Source organism: Miniopterus schreibersii (genome assembly GCF_964146895.1).
Source record: "Miniopterus schreibersii genome assembly, chromosome: 16".
In the NCBI taxonomy this organism is placed as follows: Eukaryota; Metazoa; Chordata; class Mammalia; order Chiroptera; family Miniopteridae; genus Miniopterus; species Miniopterus schreibersii.
Genome location: NC_138116.1, coordinates 2,007,342 through 2,028,695, shown reverse-complemented (window position 1 = coordinate 2,028,695; position 21,354 = coordinate 2,007,342). Strand labels below are relative to the sequence as shown.

The 21,354-nt window shown below is 54.6% G+C and overlaps 1 protein-coding gene across 4 annotated transcripts in view; it reads right to left on the bottom strand.

Moving 5' to 3' along the window:
* The window catches only part of CYTH1 (cytohesin 1), a 49,965-nt gene that overhangs the window by 13,861 nt on the left and 14,750 nt on the right, over positions 1 to 21,354 (bottom strand). Inside the window, exons 1-2 of one of the 4 annotated variants that reach the window (XM_081161195.1) lie at positions 14,017 to 14,147; positions 342 to 424 (exon numbers count right to left, since the gene is read on the bottom strand). In XM_081161195.1, the coding sequence (XP_081017321.1) occupies positions 342 to 424; positions 14,017 to 14,044 (111 nt within the window). In that variant the 5' untranslated portion in view covers positions 14,045 to 14,147. Of the gene's footprint in view, positions 1 to 341; positions 425 to 8,350; positions 8,671 to 14,016; positions 14,148 to 21,354 lie in introns of those variants that run through there. The other 3 variants (XM_081161193.1, XM_081161196.1, XM_081161194.1) reach the window with 3 other exon arrangements.

Sequence of the window (21,354 nt, the reverse complement as noted above, 5' to 3'; positions counted from 1 at the left end):
TTTCATTCTCATCTTACAGATGAAGAGACTGAAGTTCAAGGAACCAAGACTATGGTGTCTGAAATCACTCCCCGTCAGCAGCAGTGCCAGGCCTGGACATGGGTCTGCTCTGTGCTCTAATCAGAGCCCTCCCCTGTCCCCCTCGGGAGTCTGGGGACCAGGTCATTCTGCCCCTGACCACAGGCCAGCTGGTGGAGCTTACAGACCACTCGCCTCTCCGAGCCCCATTCTTTGCTTGTTAAGCAATGACCATCAACACCTACACTTGTTCAGAGCTGTGGCGAGTCAGGAGAAGACACTGCAGAGGCCACCTGTCCCCGACAGCACGGGTCACCTCCTACCTGAATGTCGGCCAGCAGCTCCTGCTTCCTGCGCCGGATGTTCTCCAGTTCCTGCCGCTCCTCTGCAGTCAGGTCGCTGGGAACTACAGAAAAGGAGGAGACTGTTAGAAGAAAGCTTCCATCTCACCAACAATGAAAATCCAGAGGCCCCTGAAGGACACAGCTACCACAGCAGCGTCAAAGGAAAAAGGAGCCAGGACCACAGAGAGAGCATGAGGAAGGCGCGCACCTGCTGTGAAGGCAAGGAGAAGAAGGCGGCCTCAGGTTAGGTGAGGCTGGCCGGGAAGGAACACGGACCACGGCTGGGCCCTGGCGGCTCCATCCCTTACAGCGGAGGTTCCAGGCCCCGGCTGACCAATCCCTCGGCCTCAGCTCCCTCCCTAAGTCCAGCTCCAACGTGGAATGATGTCCATGATACCCTCAGGGGAGGGGAGACCATGCAAAGCGGAGGGAGGGGGGAGCCTGCATGTGTACACAGAAAAAACCTAGAAGGATTCATCCCAAAGTAAGAATGGCACTGAACTCTGGGGACTGGGTTTCGGGGGCTTTTCTCTCTGCTTTGCACCTTCTGCATAGTTTGCGTGTTGTTTTAAATGCGTTCTGATCCTGAGAACAAGTTACTTTACTCCAGCCACAGCTCCCACCGCACGCAGAGACTGCTGGGAGGCCATGTGGTCACCGAAGATCGAGCACTGGCACCAGCAGACCTGGCTCAAACACCCCTCACCACCAATTAGGTCACTCACAGGTCACACCACCTGCTCGGTCATCAAGGAAGCAGAGATACCACTGCCCACCTCACCCAGTGCCCGACAGAAGCTCAACGGTGCTGCTCCCACTTCCCTGGAGCCAAAGCAAGGGCTCCACGTGCCTGATGGCGGGGCAGTGTGTGGGCGCCTCGGTCATCTAAATGAGCTAGAGTTCAGTGTATGACATGGTGGCCGGGGACCATGCATGGCTGTTAGGCACTTGAATGGGACGAGCCCAGTTTGCGATGGGCTGCGTGTAAAACACACAGCAGACTTTGTACAGAATGGCAGAACCTCTCTTTATTACTTTACACTGATTACGCGTTGAACTTACACCTTGGCAGGTGAAATCTCTTACTTGCTCTCACGGGGGCCACTAGCAAGGAGCCCAGCAGACAGGGCTGGGATGGGACAGCCCTTCCCGAGAGCCGTCGGGGCCGCACTAACTGGCACTGAGACGGATCCGCTCCATGCACAGGGTAGCCCTCCCCATGCATTTCGGAAACACCACGCAAGGTGACAAGGAGGCAGAACAGGCCTCGGGGAGGTCTGCAGTGCGGTGCCTCAGCTACATCAGAAATGCTGAGCTTTCTTTTTTTATCCAGCTTTTCCTCACCTTCCTCCAGAAAAGTGTCATTTACACTACGAGATCCACAGTGAGAGATGCACCTGATACCAGGACCCCCCTCCCTGACATAGCAGCATCAAAACAACAGGCTCCTCCTGTGAAATCCATGGTACTTTCTGTTGTTTTACTCTGAGTTTATCAGCAGTGGCTGCACCTGCCGAGTTGATTTTGTGGCTTCACTAGTGCAGAGTCTTGGGGTCTGGACTCCCTCTGTGCGCGCAGCTGGCAGGCCACCCTCCCTGGACTCCAGCAGCGGTCTCGGGCCAGCCCCGGCCGTGGTCCCACACGTGTCCTGAAAAACGAGCGTGCTCTTGCTCCCTCAGGAGGAAGCTGGACTAACAGCAAATCAGCTCCTTCAGACAAAAGCCAATGTGGTAACTGGTGCCCGTGGCTGCCTGTGCCAACATTTGGGAGACCTGGCGTTGCCCCATCTCCAAGGAGGCTCATGGACACCCAGCCTAATGCAGAGCCCATGGCCCAGGAGGCCCCAGCAGGGAGCCCCACAGAACGTGTCCACTGCGCCATTCTCACCCTCAGAGGTGGCTGAGCCCACAACCCATGTGAGAAACGCCCACCCTGGGGCAGACAGAGATAACCAAGAAAACGTTAAAAGAACAGGAAACTCTGAATAGGGACAATTACAAAGAAAGAATAAGCTCTTAGAAATTAAGCACATTTGGCCACTCCAACCTACCCCCAAAATAACCAAGTAATAAAAGATGAAGCTGAGGCACCCCCACCCCCCAGAACAGGGAGCCAACAGAAAGGCGGGAAGTAGAAGCAAGCCGAAGTCACGAGCAGCCAGTTCCTTCACTACGAGGTTTTTCCATCCCACAGGGAGACGCAGAAGCTGGAGGACTGAGGTCGACCCTGAAACCTCCACGAGAGGCAGAGAAGGTGGCACCTGCTGGAGGGGCAGCGGCCCCTGGGAGATGGGGGGGGGTGTCAAAGTTCTAAACAAAAATGACCCTAGAATTAACCCTCAGTCAAGTAGGGGGCAAAGCAGACTGGTTTCAGACACAAGGACTCAGAAGGCTGACCTTCTGTGAACCCCTCAGGAGGAGGGGCATGTGTCCACAGGATGGGGGACAACTGGGACCCTGAGGGGGACACAGGCTCATGGGGTGGGTAGGTTGGAACAGGAAGCCCATGGGTGCCAGACATCGTCACAGACAATGGAATCACCATGAATGAGAGGTGACCAGGGAGCACTGCAGAGTATCTGACATGAGAGGCACCACTCAGTCTTCTCTCGACAGCAGGGGACGTCCCACACAGGCAGCGACACCAGGTGCCGCAGGAACCAAGGTTACGGGAGGCTGGCTGACACAAAAAGGAGTCAGGTCCCACGCATCTCACCAACATCGCAGCCAGAGGACAGCGAGCGAGCAGAGCACCTGCTGTAACAGGAACGGGAAAAACCAGACTGAAGGGGGCCCCCCAGCCATCCCATCGGTGGAGGGTAAGGAAGGGCCGCTTGGTGCTGGGAACAGCCCTTCCTAAGAGAGGGAGCCCATAGAGCACAGCGGGGCTCCCGGCTGGGCAGTATGTGGTCTCTGGTGTGTGCTGTGCGCAAGGTAACTTCAGAGTCAACCTGTGGACACGGCTTAGAGGCTAATCCACCTTACAGGACACAAAAGCTATATCACGAACCATAATCCTGTCACAGCGGAGGAAGAGCGGACAGAGGTGAGGGGCCAGTGGGCGGGCGCAGCGGGAGGGCAGGGAGGGCACCCATGGCTTCCTCCTGGGGGGGCAACAAGATCACAGACAAATCCTGGTTGTAAATACGGGTACGGAGTTTCAGAGGGGACACTACAGGAACCTGAAATTGTGATAAACTACAAAAGTGCGGGGAGAGAGTGAAGGCAGGGTGACGTAAGTGGAGGGAGTCGGGAGACGGTCTCTGACTCTGACACAATAACCAGTGACGTGAGAATATTAAGTATGAATCTGGCACCTGCCAGGTCAGCAATCAGAAAAAGTGACATAACAGGTGCTTCCGGGAGGGTCTGAGAGGGAGGAGACGGGGCATGAGCTCCGCACACCTGCCAAAAATCCACACTTAGGTAACTGCTTCTCTATGAAAGATGAAAGTGCTAACGTATGGTTACCAGAAAAGACAGGCGTCCCACGACCCAGTCGGGCGGGAAAGGCCTCGCCAGCTGCCGTTAGAATCAACGGGACATCCATCCACTGTTTGAGGAGGCTCCTGACCGCCACCCCCTGATCTGTGAATCACGCCATGCTCAGCCTTCCTGCCCACGCTCAGTCACCTTGTCATAATGTTGCTTCCCTTTTGGGTCAAAAACCCATCTAAAAACTTGAAAAAATAAAAAGCAGATCTCATTGGACCCCATTTTTCTAGTGGAATTTTGCTCTGAGATGAGAAAAAAATTCCATTTGTTAACAAATGTATTTCCCTTGGCTTAAACGTCTCGATGCAGCATCCAATCTTCACCCTCACACACCCACGAGGAAAACGAACTCCACAGACAGAAGGCTTATTAGTTTACTTAACAGCCGAGACCACGCTCTGGCTGGAGCGCGGGCGGGAGTGACCTGCGATCCCACCGGCGTCTGGGGGACCCTGGAGGCCACAGGAGGACACCAGGACAGAGCTAGAATCCACAACCACACCCACTCTGCCCCAAGCCCCTGGGGCAGCGCGTGGACCCCTGGGAGGGGCATCCATCCATGCCGCGGCCTCCCTGCGTGGCCATGAGGGTTAAACTGCAGCAGGTGGGCTGATGGGCCAGATGGCAGAGCAACAAACAACCCCCCCGCCACGTGCTGCAGCCACGCTTCCGAGCCAGGAAGGCGGCTCAGCCGCTCCTCTCGGGAAGAATGGCCGTGGTGGGGGCAGCAGCGGGCAGAGGGCAGAGCAGAGCCAGGGGCCCAGGCCTCGGAGCTCATTTACAAGGTTAATTTACAAGGCGTCCTGCTTGCAGACAGGGACCAGCCCGGTGTCCTGTGGGCCCCGCACCATCCCTTTGCAGGGCTCCGATTAATGGAGGAGATTAAAGGGCCCACAGCAGGGCCACTGTGCTCCACTGTGGACAGAAGGCCACAGAGGAAAGCGGCTGTTTACTCCTTTATTTAAATGTTGCTCTGCAGACTGTGCTGGTGGCAGAAGCCCAGGGCTGAGAATGCCCCACGCGGCGCATACAAAGGAGGGCCATCTTAAAGGGCCAGGCCTCCTGCGGCCCAAACAGTGCAGCCCTTGGTGCCCATCAAGGTCCTGCCCAGCTTCTCTCTGCTCCGTCAGGGCAGGTGCCGGTGACCCGCAGGAAGTTCAAGTGAAACACAGGCCTCCGACAGCAGCTCCTGCTCAGCGGAGCACAGGCCACTGCCAAACCAAGCGGACGACCTGTCTGTCCTCCATCCCAGGGGCCTGAATGCAAGCGTCACAGTGTGCGTGCATCAGGGCAGAGACGCCGCCACGGTCACAGGCCACACGAGGGCCCACAGCCTGGCTATAAAAGACACACTGGCCTTACGTTCCCACCATGACCACCAAACATCACCCTTCTTGGAGCCCCTGCCTTTCCGTGGATGAAGCCAGCACAGTGGGCACACATGTTGAAACGTGAGGCCATGAGTCCAGAAAGCCCTCCCTTCCCTGCGTGGAGGAACCGCCTGGCTCAGCTTCCCCTGGCGCAGGATGCACGGCCTGTCCCCACACTGCAGCCCAAACCCTGCACTTCACAGAGCCGCCCAGAACTGACCAGAGCGCATCTGATAAGACTGGGAACTCAGCACACTCGGAGCCTCCCATCAGCCCCCCTGCGCCGGGCAGTGCGGGCAAGCACAGTGCAGTGCTCTCCCAGGCCCTCTGCAGACACCTCTGGCTCTGGAGGGGGCCATGGCCATGTACACACAGCTCTGGTTCCAGAGTGCAAATCTGGGAGACTATCTGGGCAAAGGCCGTGTTTCTCCCCTCCAGACTCGAGGTCGGAGGGCCTGTTGGCACAGACATCCCAGCACAGCGTGTGCTGGTCACAGGCTCCGCACCCTGACCTCAGGCTGTGCGGTGCTGTTACGTCACCTCACCTTGCCCCACCCTGTGGGTACGTCACCTGTCTCCTGAGAAATCCCAGTGACTAACAATGTGAAAAGTCAAAGCACTAGAAAGAACTCAGGCTCTGGACACATACGAACATTCAGCAAACTTCCACAAACTCGACTCCGGTTGGGGTCAGATCCTTGACAGGGAGAAGACGCAGCCAGATTCCAGAGCATCTCCAGGTAAGGGCAGCATGAGGACCCATAAAGCAAGAGGCTCTGATTTGCCAAAGGCCTTGGATTCAGAAACAGGTCTTGGGGAGCCATCAGGACCAGAGCAGAGGAGGGAGAGGAGCATGGCAAAGGGATGTGACCGAAGCCCCAGACTTGGTGCCACACGTGGCCACAGTGTGCTGCTGCGGCCACATCACCTCTGTGAAAAGTCTGCCGACTGGGAAGCCAATTACCTTTCCTTCCTACTGAGTCCATTCTAAAATAAAATGTACTAGGTAGTATGAACTGTAGCAATCTTTTCTAAAATGTACTACATAGTCTAACCTGTAGCAATCCTTTCTAAAATGTACTATAGTCTAACCTGTAGCAATTCTTTCTAAAATGTGCTGCCATATTACTCAGCCTTAGAAAAGTCCTGACACCTGCTCCCTGTGGATGAACCTCGGGGCCAGAATGCTGAGTGACATCAGCCAGACACAGAAGCGCAAGTACTATGTGATCCCACTCATGAGGGACCCAGAGCAGTCAAATCCAGAGACAGGAAGGGTATGGTGGGTGCCAGGGCTGGAGGGAGGGGGGAGTTGCTGTTTAATGGGGACAGAGTTTCCACTTTATAAGATAAAAATGTTCTAGAGGTTGGCTGGGCAATAATGTAAGTGTATTTAATACTACTGAACCATATACTTAAAGTGGCATATTTTATGTTATGCAATATCCTGACTTCCTGACTTCTGCTCACCTTAGTTCAGTTCCCTTCCCAAGAAGCTATAATTTGACTTTTGTGTAGAAATTTTTAAAAAATGTCTCACCACCAATTTATGGCCTAAGATGCTTTAAAAGAATGTACACAGGGACCAGGACCAGAAAGAGTTAAACTAGCGCGTGGCGGCATAACTGACACTTGACACACTCAGTGAGGTGCCTTCCAGCAAATCACCAACATGTATATTTAGGCTCTTCTAGTTTAAATTCTTTCCACACAACACCCGCCCGCTCTCCCACCTAAAAGGAAACATACTGAAGGTTTTATTACCATATTCTGCATTTTTAAGGAAAACTCTCCTAAGCACTAACCCACCAGCTCAGGCCTCCTTCACCCAGTGAGAGCAGCCCAGGGGGAGAGGTGGGGACACCTGCACAGGGTCTCCAAGGATGTCAGTTCTGTGACCCTGGGGACCCGCCGCCCGGTTTCCTTAAGCACGCACAGGGCCTATCCCATCCCTGCCTCCCCAGTGAACAGATACACAGAGAGCCCGTAAGCGGCCTCACAAAGGCCGGGCATTTCATCCTTTGCTGACCACAGAGCAAGGAATCAGTACGTTTTACATAATAAACACTAGAACCCGGAGTTGGCACAATCTTATGATTAACCAGCTAACCAAGGGGAAATGAAGTCAAATTTCAAGGTAGTAAAAGAAACAAAGTCACGGTATCCTAAAAGTTTGGTTTAGAAAAACAAAGTTAACATCTGCTTTCAATAAAACTGAAACAAAGTAACCACTTTAAGAGCCTCAACCTCCTCTAACCCTGGCAGCGTGTCTGCCCAGGGCCTCTGCAGCCCTCTTCCTAGACTCCCACATCCAGGGGCTGCTGCCGCCAGAGGGCCACAGGAACTGAGAGCGCCCCCCTCATGGAGAAATAGCCTGCTCTCCCTCTGCCTCCCTGGGCTGCGGCAGAGCCTTGGCTCCCAGGAAAGTCCGGGAATTCCCAAACCTAACCCTCTGTGCCCGCGCCCCGCCTCCAAGAGGCCCTGGCAGGCCTGCGCCAGCTGCGATCACCTCGCCTGCACAGCTGCGCCACCACACCCTCCACGTCCAAAACAGAGGCGGGGGAGGGGCAAGGGGGTGGGTAAGAAGTCGGTTCCCTCTCGCTTTGCCCTGGTTCCTGAAACTACCTGCATGCGGGTGGCCCCTTGTAAACCTGGATTCTCCTACATTCACATCCCCTCAGCCTAACGGCTAGAATGAACCCCTAGGACAAAATTAAACATGTACCCCAACTCCTTTCCTGCCTGCACTGTTGGAAAGTCCTTAAAGAACAGGAACTCCAGCAGCAGGGCGGGGGCAGTGGCCCTGAATGCGCCATCGGCGCTCTGGTCCTATTTTATTTCTAACCTCAGCGAAGCAGGGCCACAGACACTGGTGATCAGCTTGCCAGTCAATCTCAGGCCTAGGAGCCACACAGCATGCCTGAACATCTCTCTGAAGGAGCGCATGGAAAAGCCCAGGAGGCGAGAGCAGACTGGGGGACCTCGGGCAGCAGTGCAGACAGCCCTGCACAGGGCAGCTCAGCTGGGCTCCCGGGGGACAGGTGACAGAGAGCAGAGCGGGGTCCCCTCGCTCCACATGATGCTCCACACCGTGGGCTCCCCAGGCCATCCACCCGCCTCTTACCCAGGGTGAGTCCTCTCTCCTGCGGCCCCAGCGTCCTGGCAGCCCCGGACAGCACTGTCAGAGCCTGGGCAGGTCACAGCTGTCCGCTTCAGAGCCCATGGTGGGCCAGCACCTCGACCCCGCAGCCCAGGGCTCCTGGGCGCTCCCCCAACACCCAGTGGAGGGAAGGTGGGAGCCGGCACAGCCTGTGTGCCAGCACAGCCAGGGTGGAGGCGGCCGAAGGAAACAAAAGCTGAGCAGGAGCCGTGGAAAGGGAGCCGAGGCTGGTGGGGAGGCTGGTGTGGACGGAGATGGCGGTGCTCGGGGCTGTCGCCAGGCTGACACTTGGAGTGTGTGCGGCTTGGCTCCTCGCAGGCTCATTTCCATGAATGCGATTACGGCCGCCCCTCCTCCGCTCCCCACTCTCCCCCACGTGGGCCTCCTGCGGGGGAGGGGACGCACCGCCAGCATTTGCTCACAGGCTGCACTGGCTTCTCTCCCCTTAGAAGCAAACCCTGATGGCTGCTTCCCGGGGATGTTAGCCCTTTCTTACAATGCCCTCCGCTTATTGAGCGGATGGCCGATCTGTGGAGAGCAGGCTACTTCTCACCCTAAGCACAAGGCCCCCTTCTCGCCCTGCTCTGCGCCACGTCAGCAGGTCAGCAGGCAGGGACCTGACCGACTGCTGCACACAGGCCCGGCTCCAAGGCCTCAGGCCCCACTCCCCACGGATGCTCCAGCCTTTTCTCCAAAAAGGCGCACGAGCCTCCACTCTGCGCACATGCTAGCCACTGTCCCTGTGCCCTGACAGTGGCTCTGTGTCCTGACCAGAGGCTGCAATGTCCACTCCAGTCCACTCTGGTTCAGTGAGTTAGGGTGACCCTGGGACAGTACTAGAAGATGGCCGGTGACAGGAAACAGGACGATGGCCTGAGAGCAGTGGCCATCCATCTTTGGGGGCGGTGAGGGTCACCACAGGCACAGATTTGGTACCCCAGGTGCAGACCCCACATCCATCTGAACAAGACAGCTGGGGCCGCTGTCCACAGACCACCCGAGAAGCATTGCCTTTAACCAATAAGGGAAGAGGAGAGGTGTGTAAAAGTCCCAGATTCGTAAGGAGACGACAGCAAATGAGCCACTACAGTAGGAGTGAGGGCTCCCTGACCTCAGCACTGCTGACACAGCGCAGGTCACTGTGCTGTGCAGAAGGTCCCTGCACCCTGGCTCCTCTGCCCACCGGATGCCAGGAGCACCCCCACAACAGGGCCACCAACCCAAACACTCAGCGCCACAGCCCACATGACATCTTTTAAGAAGCAGTCCTAACGTGAACAACTGTCCATACACACCTGGATATTTTTCATAATTACTTTCACTGCTTTTGACCTGCGGCTGGGAGTCCATGGACGTGGAGGGCTGGCTGTACACACTGGACACATTTCACTGGGGACTTGCTATCCTCAGATTTTGGTACCTGCAGGGCGTCCCCAAAACATATGCCCCTGAATACCCAGGGACAACTTAAAGTTTTGGGGAGTCAGGTTACACTTGGACTTCCAACTGTGCGGGACCAGCCCCCTAGCCCCCGCTGTAAACTTCTGTGCTGATATTTCCACATTCAGAGAAAGCGTGACCACCATCCACTACGCTTGCTCAGTTGACCTAGGTCCCTCCACTGAGGAAGGAGCCCGAGTCCGTCACATGCCCGTGAGGTCCCTGCGGGGGCCACGCTGTCAGCTGCAGTCTCAGGTGTGGGATTCCACCTGAAGTCCATGAGTCAGAACCCTGAACCTAACAGAGAGCACGGAGGAGGAGAGGCCCGAGCTGCCAGAAGAAGGGAGATGTGGAACCTGCCACTGACTCTGCAAAGAAACGCACCAGCTCTTCTCAGGTGGGAGGTCGGGCCTTCGTCACTTCTCCGTAGAGAAGGGAAACGAAATCAAGACTCTATTTTAAGAAGTGAAGGAGCATGCTGGGGCGAGTCCTGAGCCCCGACGGGGGGCAGGACCAGACTCTCCTGCCTCCAGGAGCCCAGTGGTGTCCTTCCGGGAGCCCAGCGGTGCCCCAGCGGTGCTCCCTGTGGGAGAGCTGACCGGCTGTGCCAGGTCACTTTGAAGACACTCCATGGCCCTGTGAGTCTGTGAGCATAGTGCACTGAGGAGGTCCCTGCTGCGAGATCCCACAAGCAGCAGCCCCTCACGAGGCAGCCACGAGGAGCCCAGAGTCTTTCTGCAGAAGAATCTCAGCTGAACAGACAGGGACGGGGTAGCTTCAGTAAAGGGGCTTTGGAGGGTGTCGAGTGCAGGGGAAAGGAGGAGTGGATACTGCTAAAAACTTCCAGAAGGTCTAGCCCACCTCTAATGTACCAGCAGAACCTGCAGTAGGTTCTGTCTGTGCCACCGCAAACACTTCCGAGAACCTTCTGGAGCCACAGGGAGCACATGTCTCCGTTTCCTAGGTCTGGACACCTCCTACCCAGATCCATGGCCCGGCCCTGTCCCCGCCTCAGCTGACCACTCAGCAGGCTGGCAGGGCTCTAAAGCCTGCCAGCACCCACACACCTGCCTTTTCTTCCAGAGCTGGCTTCTGAGACAACCGCACCTACTGCCTCCCACATCCCACCTGTCTACCGAGCTCTGGGTGCTGCCCCCCACAGCCAGCCCTCTGCTCCAATCGTAACAGAATGAGGAAAGCTGCAGAAAGCTGAGGACAACTCCGCCTCTTTCTAAGGGGCCGAACCTGTGCCTCTTTCTGCTCCCTTCTTTAGGAGGGGCATCTCTGAACCTCCATATAGCGCCACGGGCATCCAGCTCCCGGGCTCCATAGGAGAGCCGAGAACCTCAGACCAGAGAGCGTCCCTTCAGACCTGCCCTGGCAGATGGTGACGTGGGTCTGTGGTGATGTGCGCCTCATGCACCAAGTGCTCCTGCTTAAAAATAAAGATCTCACCATTTTTGATTCTGCAAAATACAAACTCAACCCATAAGAACGGGTGTGAGAATATCTATGGGAACATGAATTTATAGTTACAGCACTTGCCTTTTCCTTCCAATGCCCAGCTCTGCTTCAGCAGCCTGTCCAATGCAAGGCTGAGGCTGGCGGGACCAGGAGGAAGGCAGGCAGAGGAAGGGAGAAGGTGGGACGTCAGCAGGGGGTGGTGCTGCGGATGCCCCTGAAAGCCCAGGTCCGAGGGGAGGCGTGGCACTTGTCCACCTGGACCAACTTCCCACAAATAATACCACTTTACACTCACATGGTAGCTCACAGCTGAAAATGCTTTTTCATTTCCATTTTTATCAGAACTTTACACAAAGTCCACTATGGGTGTAAATAACCTACCTAGGCAAGCTACCAACAGAGAGAGCCCGGCTCTCACTCGGGTCACTGGCTGGTCCTCAGCTCTTTATTTCTCTGTCACAGTCAAATGCCCATCAGTTCAGCCCTCACTGGGCATCTACACAGGCCCAGCTGTGCTCAGAGCCAGGATTCAAACAGCTCAGGTCCCTACCCGAAGTGGGACACAAGCCAGGGAGGAGGGGGGAGAGCCTGCAGCTGTAGCGCACGCAGCAGCAGAGCGCCCAGTGCTCACTGGACACCAAGAAGCTTCAGAGTGGTCAAACCTCTGGGCCAGGACTGGAAAGACCTGAGGGAGGAGCACAGAGCAGTGCGGATGGATGCACAGGCCAGGCGAGGTGAGAGGCTGGGAAGCAGTGGGTGCCTGGGTCAGGGCAGGGTCCAGGGCGCGTGGGGACTGGGACAGCACTTGGAAGAGAGCCTAGTGTGTCCTGTGAGGTCCTCGTGTCCCACACAGCAAGGAGCTTGGATTCCACCCCACAGAGAAGGTTCCAGGACAATCAAGGGAGGCAAAGCATTAGAAAAGGTGAGAATGAATAGCTAAAACCAGCCCAGGGCAGCAAAGACAACAGGGCCCGATGCAGTACACAGGACGGCTCTTGTCTCAACACAGCTGCACAGCACTGGAGGGAAACTGGTGAGCGGACACACCAGGTGAGGACCGAGGCAAAAGCAGCATCTGTCATTTAAGGGTGTGGGTCTGAACTAGCGCAGCAGGAGAGGGTCTGGTTCTTTAAAAAAGTTTTCAACCCCACTTACCCTCCACTAGGCACGCTCTCCGGGTGGCACATCTAATAAGAGCAGCTGTGTGTGGAGCTAAGGCTGACACTCAGCTCTCCCTCCCCTGGGACCTGGGGATCTGCCCAGGAAAGTCCCCGGCTCCCTGCACTTCCACATCTGCTTGAACGCCATGTCTGCATCTCATCTCAGCATGAGGACATGGTTTTAGCACCGAGGAAGGGCAGCAGGCACACACACTCCCAGGAGGGGAAAATCACCACCCATCCCTGAAACCTCCATGTAAAGTGCCGAGGAACCCTGCCCCCGAGCTCTGATCTCTAAACCCCAGCCCTCAGACAGTGCCCCTCCAAGCACGCACCAGTGCACACAGGCCCAGGACACGTGGCCCCCAACTTAAACTCTAAAGTGACTATTAACAGCACCTCCCCAGGGGTTGGAAGCCAGGCTCACAGAGGGAATGGTCACAGCAGCATCAGTCACGAGGTGTAATGTCCTCTCCACTCTCAAAAGTGTCCCCTGTTGAACGACAGACCTGGCTACTGCAGAGCTGCCTTCCAGACACACCTCCTGCGTGGGCTGCTCAGCCGGACCTGGATGCCTCTCTTTACTGCACAGCACTATAAACATGAACGTGTCCCTCTCCCTGGTCTTTCCCACGGCACAGCTTTAAAACGTGTGTTACACACAGACAATAGTGTGGGGAAGGCCTGGGGGACAGAGATGCAGGGTGGAGGAGGCCAATGGGGGGGAAAGGGGACATCTGTAATACTTTCAACAACAATGGTAAGTTAAAAAACACACATGTGGGTCACAGTAAACAGTTAAGGAAAAGCACAGAAAGGACCCCGAAGTTGACGATAACTTTCAAGGTCCATTCACTTATTTCACACTCACTCCGGCTCCCAACCAGCCCCACCTGCTGTGTCCAGTGGCATCAAGCCACGGTGCCAGTGACTGCACACCCGTCCACACACCCACACCCGGCACGGGGAGGCCAGGCCTGCGCTGCCCACGGCACTCCCGCGGAACCTTAGGGATTTATGAGCACAGCACCTGTCACCCCTTTACTCAGTGTCTGCTCACAGTGGTGTGGAGAGGAAAGGGGTTCAGTCTTTCCCTCCAACCGAAACAGGAAGGGAGGTGCCACTAACTCTGTACGTTCCCTTTGTTACATATGAACTGAGAAACACAATTTGTGCCTTTGGCTGGCCTCTCATGTTGTCGCTTTTCGGTGTCACTCACTCTGGACATACGGGCGACTCCCGGAGCTTCTGGCAACTGTTACTCAGACACAGGAAGTCTGGGCATAGTCGCCAAGTGAGAGCCCGCTCCCAAAGGTGCATGGGGCAAAGGCAGGGGGGCCCTCCTGGGTTTAAAAACACACTGAGTTAGACACACACAGACACACACACACAGCCTCAGCTCACAATCACTAAAGCGCTCCCCAGCCCTTCTCCTGGAAACCAATACACAGAGCAGTCTGGGCAGCTTTTCCTCCCTAAAGGCAGCAAGACTAGTCCCAGGATGTCATGTACTGATCAAAACACACTGAAACCCCACTCTGCACCCTGGGCCAGGAATGGACTCACCAGCCTCCTCTTCAGTTTTAAGGACCATCTTTTCCTGTCACAGCAGGACCCTGGAGGTTGCTCGGCTAGTTCTTCCACAGACGACCACTGAGCAGTGCTTCCCTGGGAGCGGGCAGGGTGAAGCCAGGACACCTGTGGCCGTCTGGCTGAGGGAACAGCTCAGCTGCCTCCGGAGCCCAGGAAGTCTCAGGAAGTCACCGGCTGCGCTCCTGGGCCAATCACCACTGTGTACACGGCCACCACCCAGTTCCTGAAGTCAAGCCAGAGCAGTCCCTGGGCGTTAACCCTCTCGGCCCCGAGACCAGCCTCAGCTGGAGGCCCGCGAGTCTGTCTCAGGTGGGACCACAGCAGCGGGCGAGCTGGCGGTCCTCTCTCTACTTTCTCAGCGTGGAACCTCGGAAAGCCCCTGCTCCTCACAGCGACGTAACAGTGCATTGTCCAGGACAATGACTAAGATATCGTCATCACTGGGTGAGGGAATGAGGTCACAAGCTAAAAGCAGAAGGCGGATTTGAGGCCAAAACAAAAATCCGAGGGTGGCACTCCCAATGAGTTCCACTCTATCCCCACCCCACTGTCTTGTGGGCTCCAGCAGTGTCCTCTGCTCACTGTCATCCCACGCGTGGCACACATGCACTGCCGAGATCAAGGAGACCTTCATCCCACCAGCAGCAGCAGCAGCTCTTCCAGGCTGTGCTGTTACACCCTCACTCTTGCTCCCATATGTATCTTTGTATCTAATTGCCCCCTCTCTTACATAACACATATAGTAACCATAAAGCCATGTAACAAGATGAACTTCTCTCACTAGATAGATTTATATTATCTCAAGATCAGTATATAAACACCCACATGTAAAAATGTACAGAAAGGTAAATACACATGCCTATGCGAACGCAGAGAGAACTGAATATTTCATAGGCTCTTTACAACCAACTACTGTTACTTATAACAAACCTCTTCCATGACTGACTGGACACCTAGCTCGGCTCCACAACTCACGCTGCAGTCCCCACGCTGCCCAGCTCACATTCTCACAACAGGTGCTCTCAAGGGCCACAAGGCCATCACTCCTGCTTGCCTAGCGGGCCACCCTACAGACCCCACCAGCCTCAGCACAGGTTTCTGTCTGTCCCATAAGCCGCAGGCAGAAGAGCTGCCACTTAAGTCCTAACACGGGACCAGGCAGGGCCAACCTGGCCAAGCCACTGCCTTCTGTTCGATGGCTACTGTCCCAAAGCTGGTGCAACACACACTGCTTGTTAAAAAAGGTGGGGCTGAACGGAGGCACGTCTCAGCCCCTTCAGGTAGAATCTGAAGCACCAGGTTATGTGTATGACTCACTCCTAAGGAAAGCGACCAGGTAGCTTACCATCCACGTGGGGGCATTTCTGAGACAGAAAGCAAAGCGGGTGCTATTCAGGATGACGTCAGCCAGCAGGCACCTGCGGGGCTCCCCTGGCAACCTGAGCCAAGTGGTCACCACGCCCTGCTGGCCGGCCAGGAGCAAGGTTCCCAGGGGAGCGAGGGGAAGGAGGAGCAATGTCCATGCAAAGGGAAGCCGTGCAGAGGACCCAAGTTCACTCTGAAATAACCGGGAAACAGAAGCGAGTCACAAACCAGGGCAGGCCTGCAGGCCTCAAGGGTGTCTGAGTAAGGAGCGGGGCAGAGGAGCGGGCAGGGAGCTGGCCCAGGCCCCGCAGGAAGCACTAAACCAGCCCCGGGGAAGCCAGCCTGGCAGCGTTCATACTGAAGTCATCAGGAGGCTGCTGGGGGCAGGTGTTTTGACTCAACACGCTTTTTATTTTTAATTAATAAAATGCCTTAAGTAGCTTTAATCCTTCCCTGGCCGCCCCCCTCTGGTGAGGGGTATGGTGAGACCATGCAAACACGAATGGTTTAGAACGACACTCGGAGAACCCTGGCTGGGTGGCTCAGTGGGTTGGAGCAGCGTCCTGCACACCAAAAGCTTGCAGGTTTGACTCCTGGTCGTGGCAGGTACCTAGGGTGCAGGTTTGATCCCCAGTCGGGGCGTGTGGGGGAGACAACGGACCAATGTTTCTCTCGCACACTGATGTCTCTCTCTCTCCTCTCCCCTCTCTGTAAAAATCAACGGCTATGTCCTCAGGTGAGGGTAAAAAGTGACACTAGGAAAACTAACATTCACGAAATATCCTGGGGAAAGTTTTTTCTCCGCATGACCCTCACATTGGTCACAATCCCAAGGAGACACAGTCCAGGCAGGTCTGGACAGCCAGGAACGGGGCTGTTCTGTAACAGCGAGGGAAGGATTCAGGAGACCAACAGGAGTGACGGAGCCCCCAGGGCCAGTAAGAGGGAGCGGCTGTTGTCAATGCCAGGCCTGCAGGACGCAGGCGGCAGCTGAAGGGAGAGGCCACCAGACAGGAGTTTTGGCAGAGGGTTCAGCTAACTCTCGGCTATGGGGCAGGGATACCACACCTGGACCACCCTGTCCTGTGGCCCTCCTGCAGACAGCAGGGTGGTGATCGCAGAGTGGAGATGCTGAGAGTAACTCCGAAGTCTTCAGGGACCCCTTCATCTGCCACCCATGCCCCAGCTCCTTACTCTGTTTCACGACCCTCCTTAATCTGCCCATGCTGCCCCTCCCGCCCTCCTCTCTCACCCCCTGTGCCTGCTTTTGCCCTTTAAGCAAAACAACATGCCCACATCATATGAAAAGAGAGCAGCACCTAACTAAGGCTTAAAGCAGAAAACCACAGCTTCCTGCCCAGGTCGAGCCCACCACAAATCCTGCTCCAGAGAGGAAGCTCAGCTACTTCTGCTCGTTAGCCCAGTGTTTCTGAACAGCAGGCTCACACCATTGGTCCTCAGCTCTCGACATCAGCTGCCTGCCAGAGGAGGAAGGTTTAGCTTTACTTCCCCACCCCACCCCACCCCACCCACACGCACAATGGCCGAGCGCACTGCCCGTAAGTTTCTGATTAACTTAGTATTTCCATGAGTGTGGCTCACACCTTAGCTAAACCATGTTGGTGATTAAAGTTACCACAGAGCCCGGCTGGCGTGGCTCAGCAGTGGAGCATCGGCCTAGGATCTAGATCGAGGTTCAATTCCCAGTGGGGGCCATGCCCGGGCTATGGGCTATCAGCAGGGGGCGTGCGGGAGGCAGCCGATCAGTGACTTTCAACATTGATGTTTCTCTCTCCCTCTCCCCTCCTCTCTCTGAATCAATAAAGACATATTTTTTTGAAAAGAAGAAAACACACTCAGCAAAAAATAAAAGCTACCATAGAGGCATCAAGTATCTTTTCGCCTGTCTGCTTAGCTCTCTATGGCTGTTACTGAACCCTACCAAGGCCATCAAACCCACTGGCTTTGACATCTGTGCATTTTTTTCTGAGAAGGGTGCTGGCAGGCTCATCGGATGCTGGGAGAACCCTCTGAGCTGCTGGCACTGTCTGGGTCCACAGTCCTCTCTGAGTGGGGGAGGAGCACTGTCCCCAGGGACCCTGGTTGTGACGCCTGCTTTCTCAGGGTGATAGAGTGAGGCCCTGCAGGGCTGCACTCAGCAGTCATCGTCACCATCACCACTGTCCTCGGGGACACCTGGAAATGTGTGTACTTTAGAAAGTCTGAATGTGACAGAGTCACAATGCTAAGCAGACACAACTTTCTCCACAAAAACAGAGACGCACCAGCATGACTCACAAACGAGAAAGCAGCAGCAGCTCCAGTTGTGATAAACTGCACACCAGACCCAAAAGCAGCTGCTCCAATAGTTCTAAATGCCCTTGTTAAGAAGTCAAACAGTGGATGTCATCAACTCGATCTGTGCTGCCCTCTGCTGCCGATTTGAAGAGACTGTTAGAAGGATTACGATGAGCCACTTTTGCCAATAAATAAATTACCTTTGGATGGATGTTCACAGGGAGAGGAGAGGGAATTCATGTTCTCCCTGGAACAGGCCACACTCGGATACCCACCAGGCACTCTGTTCCTGAAAGGCTCTGTTCGTATGAAAGCTGGTGGCCTCGTCCACACGCTGGCTCCTCAGTGGCAACAGTGAGAGCCACGGGCAGACACATCACACACAGCCAGCCAACAGACCAGCGCTCCAGGAAGAGGGGTGCGTGGGGACAAGGAGGGACCTGAGTGCACATGGGAGGGAGGGTTATTAACACGTTGAATGTGGTGGTGTGAGCAGGCACTGCTGAGAACAGAAAATTGGATACCCCCCCCCCCCAAAAACGCAGAGAGACCAGGAACAGGCTCCTTTCTCGTTTTGTGCTGCACCAAATGCGTGCCTGTTCTCGAGCCCACACTTCCCCCTCCTCACCACGTGCACCAGAGACAAGCTGAGCAGCGTCTATGAGGTCTGCTCACCAAGGCCATCTCCCCAGGGAGACCGGGCTGGGGACCCCGAGGCCTGGGACATGGTGCCTCCCACGCCCAGCTGTGCCGTCTTAGGAGCTAGTCTCACCACCTAGTGACCTGTAAGAGCCGCACACCCAGAATACCTGTGCTCCCCTTTCTAGCTGGTGTTCACACACACTACTCAGGATCTTTAAAAATATACTTGTTGAGCCCGGCCCGGCGTGGCTCAGCAGTTGAGCATCAGCCTAGGATCCAGGCGATCGGGGTTCGATTCCCAGTCAGGGCACATGCCCGGTTGAAGGCTTGATCAATGACTCATCATTGATGTTTCTATCTCTCTCTCCCTCTCCTTTCCTCTCTCTGAAATCAATAAAGATATATTTAAATATATATATATATATATATACACTTGTTGAGTTCTTTGCCATTATTCAAAAAAGACTTGAGTGTTTGTGTGTCAATTGAAGCCGCACCTGCTGGGCTATGCACCATGCTGGCAGGTGCTGGAGACCAGTGCAATTCTCAGCACAGGTCCGGGCCCAGACGGGCTAACAGACCGGCTGGCACAGGCTCAGCCAGTTCCCAAGGTGGCTGTATCTTCCTGCAACAGTATCACGGGTACATGCAGGAGAAGGGCTGAAAGAGCTGAGCGTCACTCATGGCTGCAAACAACTCCTAGGCAAACTAAAAACTTTTTTTTAACATGACAAAGGGTGTCTACAAACAACTTATTGTAAATGTTACACCCTGTGGGGAAGCCCTGAAAGCTCCTTCGAGACTGGGAAAAAACGAAGGTATCTACCGGCTCTCACAACCCCGTCAAGCCAGCCTTTCTCAGCCAGGAGCACTGGCCCTGAAGCCCCTGCCAGCTCGAAGGGCATAGAAAGGGCATAAGGCTTGGGGAGAGGAAAAAGTGAAGCGACCGCTATCACAGCTGGTCCCCGTGTCCACACAGAAGGAGGAAGAAGCTGAGGCAGCAGAGTTAAGCTGCTGGTTACAGAGCCGATACACAAAGCAAGTTCATTTCAACACGCTATCAACCAGCAGTGATTGCAGTCCCCAGGACAGGTCTCTCAGCAACGCCCAAGGTTTCCCAGAAGAAAATTATGGAAAGGTATTGAGACTGCAGAGGCCAATGAATGGAGGGTGGGAGAAACTGCACTCGTGTCTCAGGACACTAAAGATGTTGGCCGTCCCAGGTGATCCCGAGTCAAGGCCACCGCAAACCACAGCCCAGCAGGTTTTGTCTGCTTTAGGGATTGTAACACAGTGTGGCACTGGCCGGGGATAGACCCACAGAACAGAATCCAGACTCAGAAACGGCCCTACACAGACACAGACACTTGACCTGTGACAGGTCAGTGCAGATTTCACAGCTGCTTTTTCTATAAATGCCGCTGGGCATGTATCCGGCCCAAGAACACCAGGAAATGTGGACATGAGTGGTCACAGCCGTATCTGCTGCAATCACCCCAAACTGGAAACCACCTAAATGTCCATCAAAAGTGGAACCAATTTTCTTCTGTTGTGGCATATTCCACATTACACTTTGGTAAAAATGACCAGACTACAGCGATGTGAAAAAAAGATAAATTTCATGGACATGATGGGAACCAAAAAAGCCACCAAAATTAGAAGAAAGCTTCACTGGAAGAACTCGGTACCAAGTCCCCGAGAAGGTGTTAGGCACAGACTGAAACATTTTCACGTCTTCTAATAGGCTAACTCGGAACACAGACCTCGCATACCTTCCACGAGGACCCTTTTAGACGACGTGCTTCTGCAACCTTGAGGTTAACCAAAGCCAGAAAAAGCCTGGACCCAGGGAAGTGGTCCGGCAGGGAGGCAATTCCAGGACAGCTGCAGGGAAGCCCGAACAGCAGATCCAAGAGCAGCAGGAAACGGGGGCGCCGCGCAGGGAGGTAGCTGACCACTGTGCTGATGCAGAGAGAGCAGGACAGGTCAGCCCAGGCAGAGGTGGAGGATTTCAGGAAGAAGCAACTGACAACCTCAAAGACCCAGGCAAAGGACAGACTGAGGCAGTTAACAGCTCCAGGAAAAGCAGAGAGTTGTGTGAGAAACACGAGGAGGCTCAGGAGAGTGTTGTGGTCACCAGCAGGTCCACGGCCTGTGCCTGAAAGTGGCATCAGGGAGCAAGAGGAAAACGTTATTTTAAATCTGGAGCTAAATCAATTCAAACAGCTAGAACAATTCCACACAGTCGCCCTCGAGAAAGGGCCCGAGGTGGGGCAGGGGGCTGCTGGCTTTCATCACACCCCTTTTAGTTCTGTGCTATTTTTCTTTTCACCAAGATGGCAAATGTTTCTTCATATTTGTTATTTAAGAGACATATCTATGCATTAGATTTTAAATAAGGGGCTGAGATCCACACAGTGTATTCTGAACATAAAAGATCAAACGGAATTAGTGCTGCTTATGTGGAGGTTCCACTGTTTTTGTGAAGACTTAACAATACTTCAAAATTTTATTTAACCTGAAAATGGCATCAAATGTTAAATTTCCTAAAGGAAGACTTTTGAAAAACTGATATAATTCACAAAATCATAAAACTCGCTTTTTACAAGTATATAGTTCAATGAGGATTTTAGTTTTCACAGTTATGTAACTATCGCCACGATCTAATTCTAATGTTTCTACCACCCCAGAAAGACCATCTGTACCCCTCGACAGGCACCCACTCCCCGCTGTCCTCACCCTCTAGTCCCTGGCGACCACTAACTGATGGACATTCGGCTACTGTGAATGGTGCTTCTGTAAGCATTCATGCATATTTGTGTGGTGCACAATCTTTTAAACTATGTATGTTTATCACTGTAATGAAAACAAATATTAAAATATTTTCTATCTTTCGACCTATTCTTCCAAGCCCAGCTGCAGAGCCTCCCCGTGGCGCTCTGGCCACGTCCATCACGCTCCGTGTGTGGGAACAAGCAAGAGGTGTGACCAGACTTGTGATGAGTT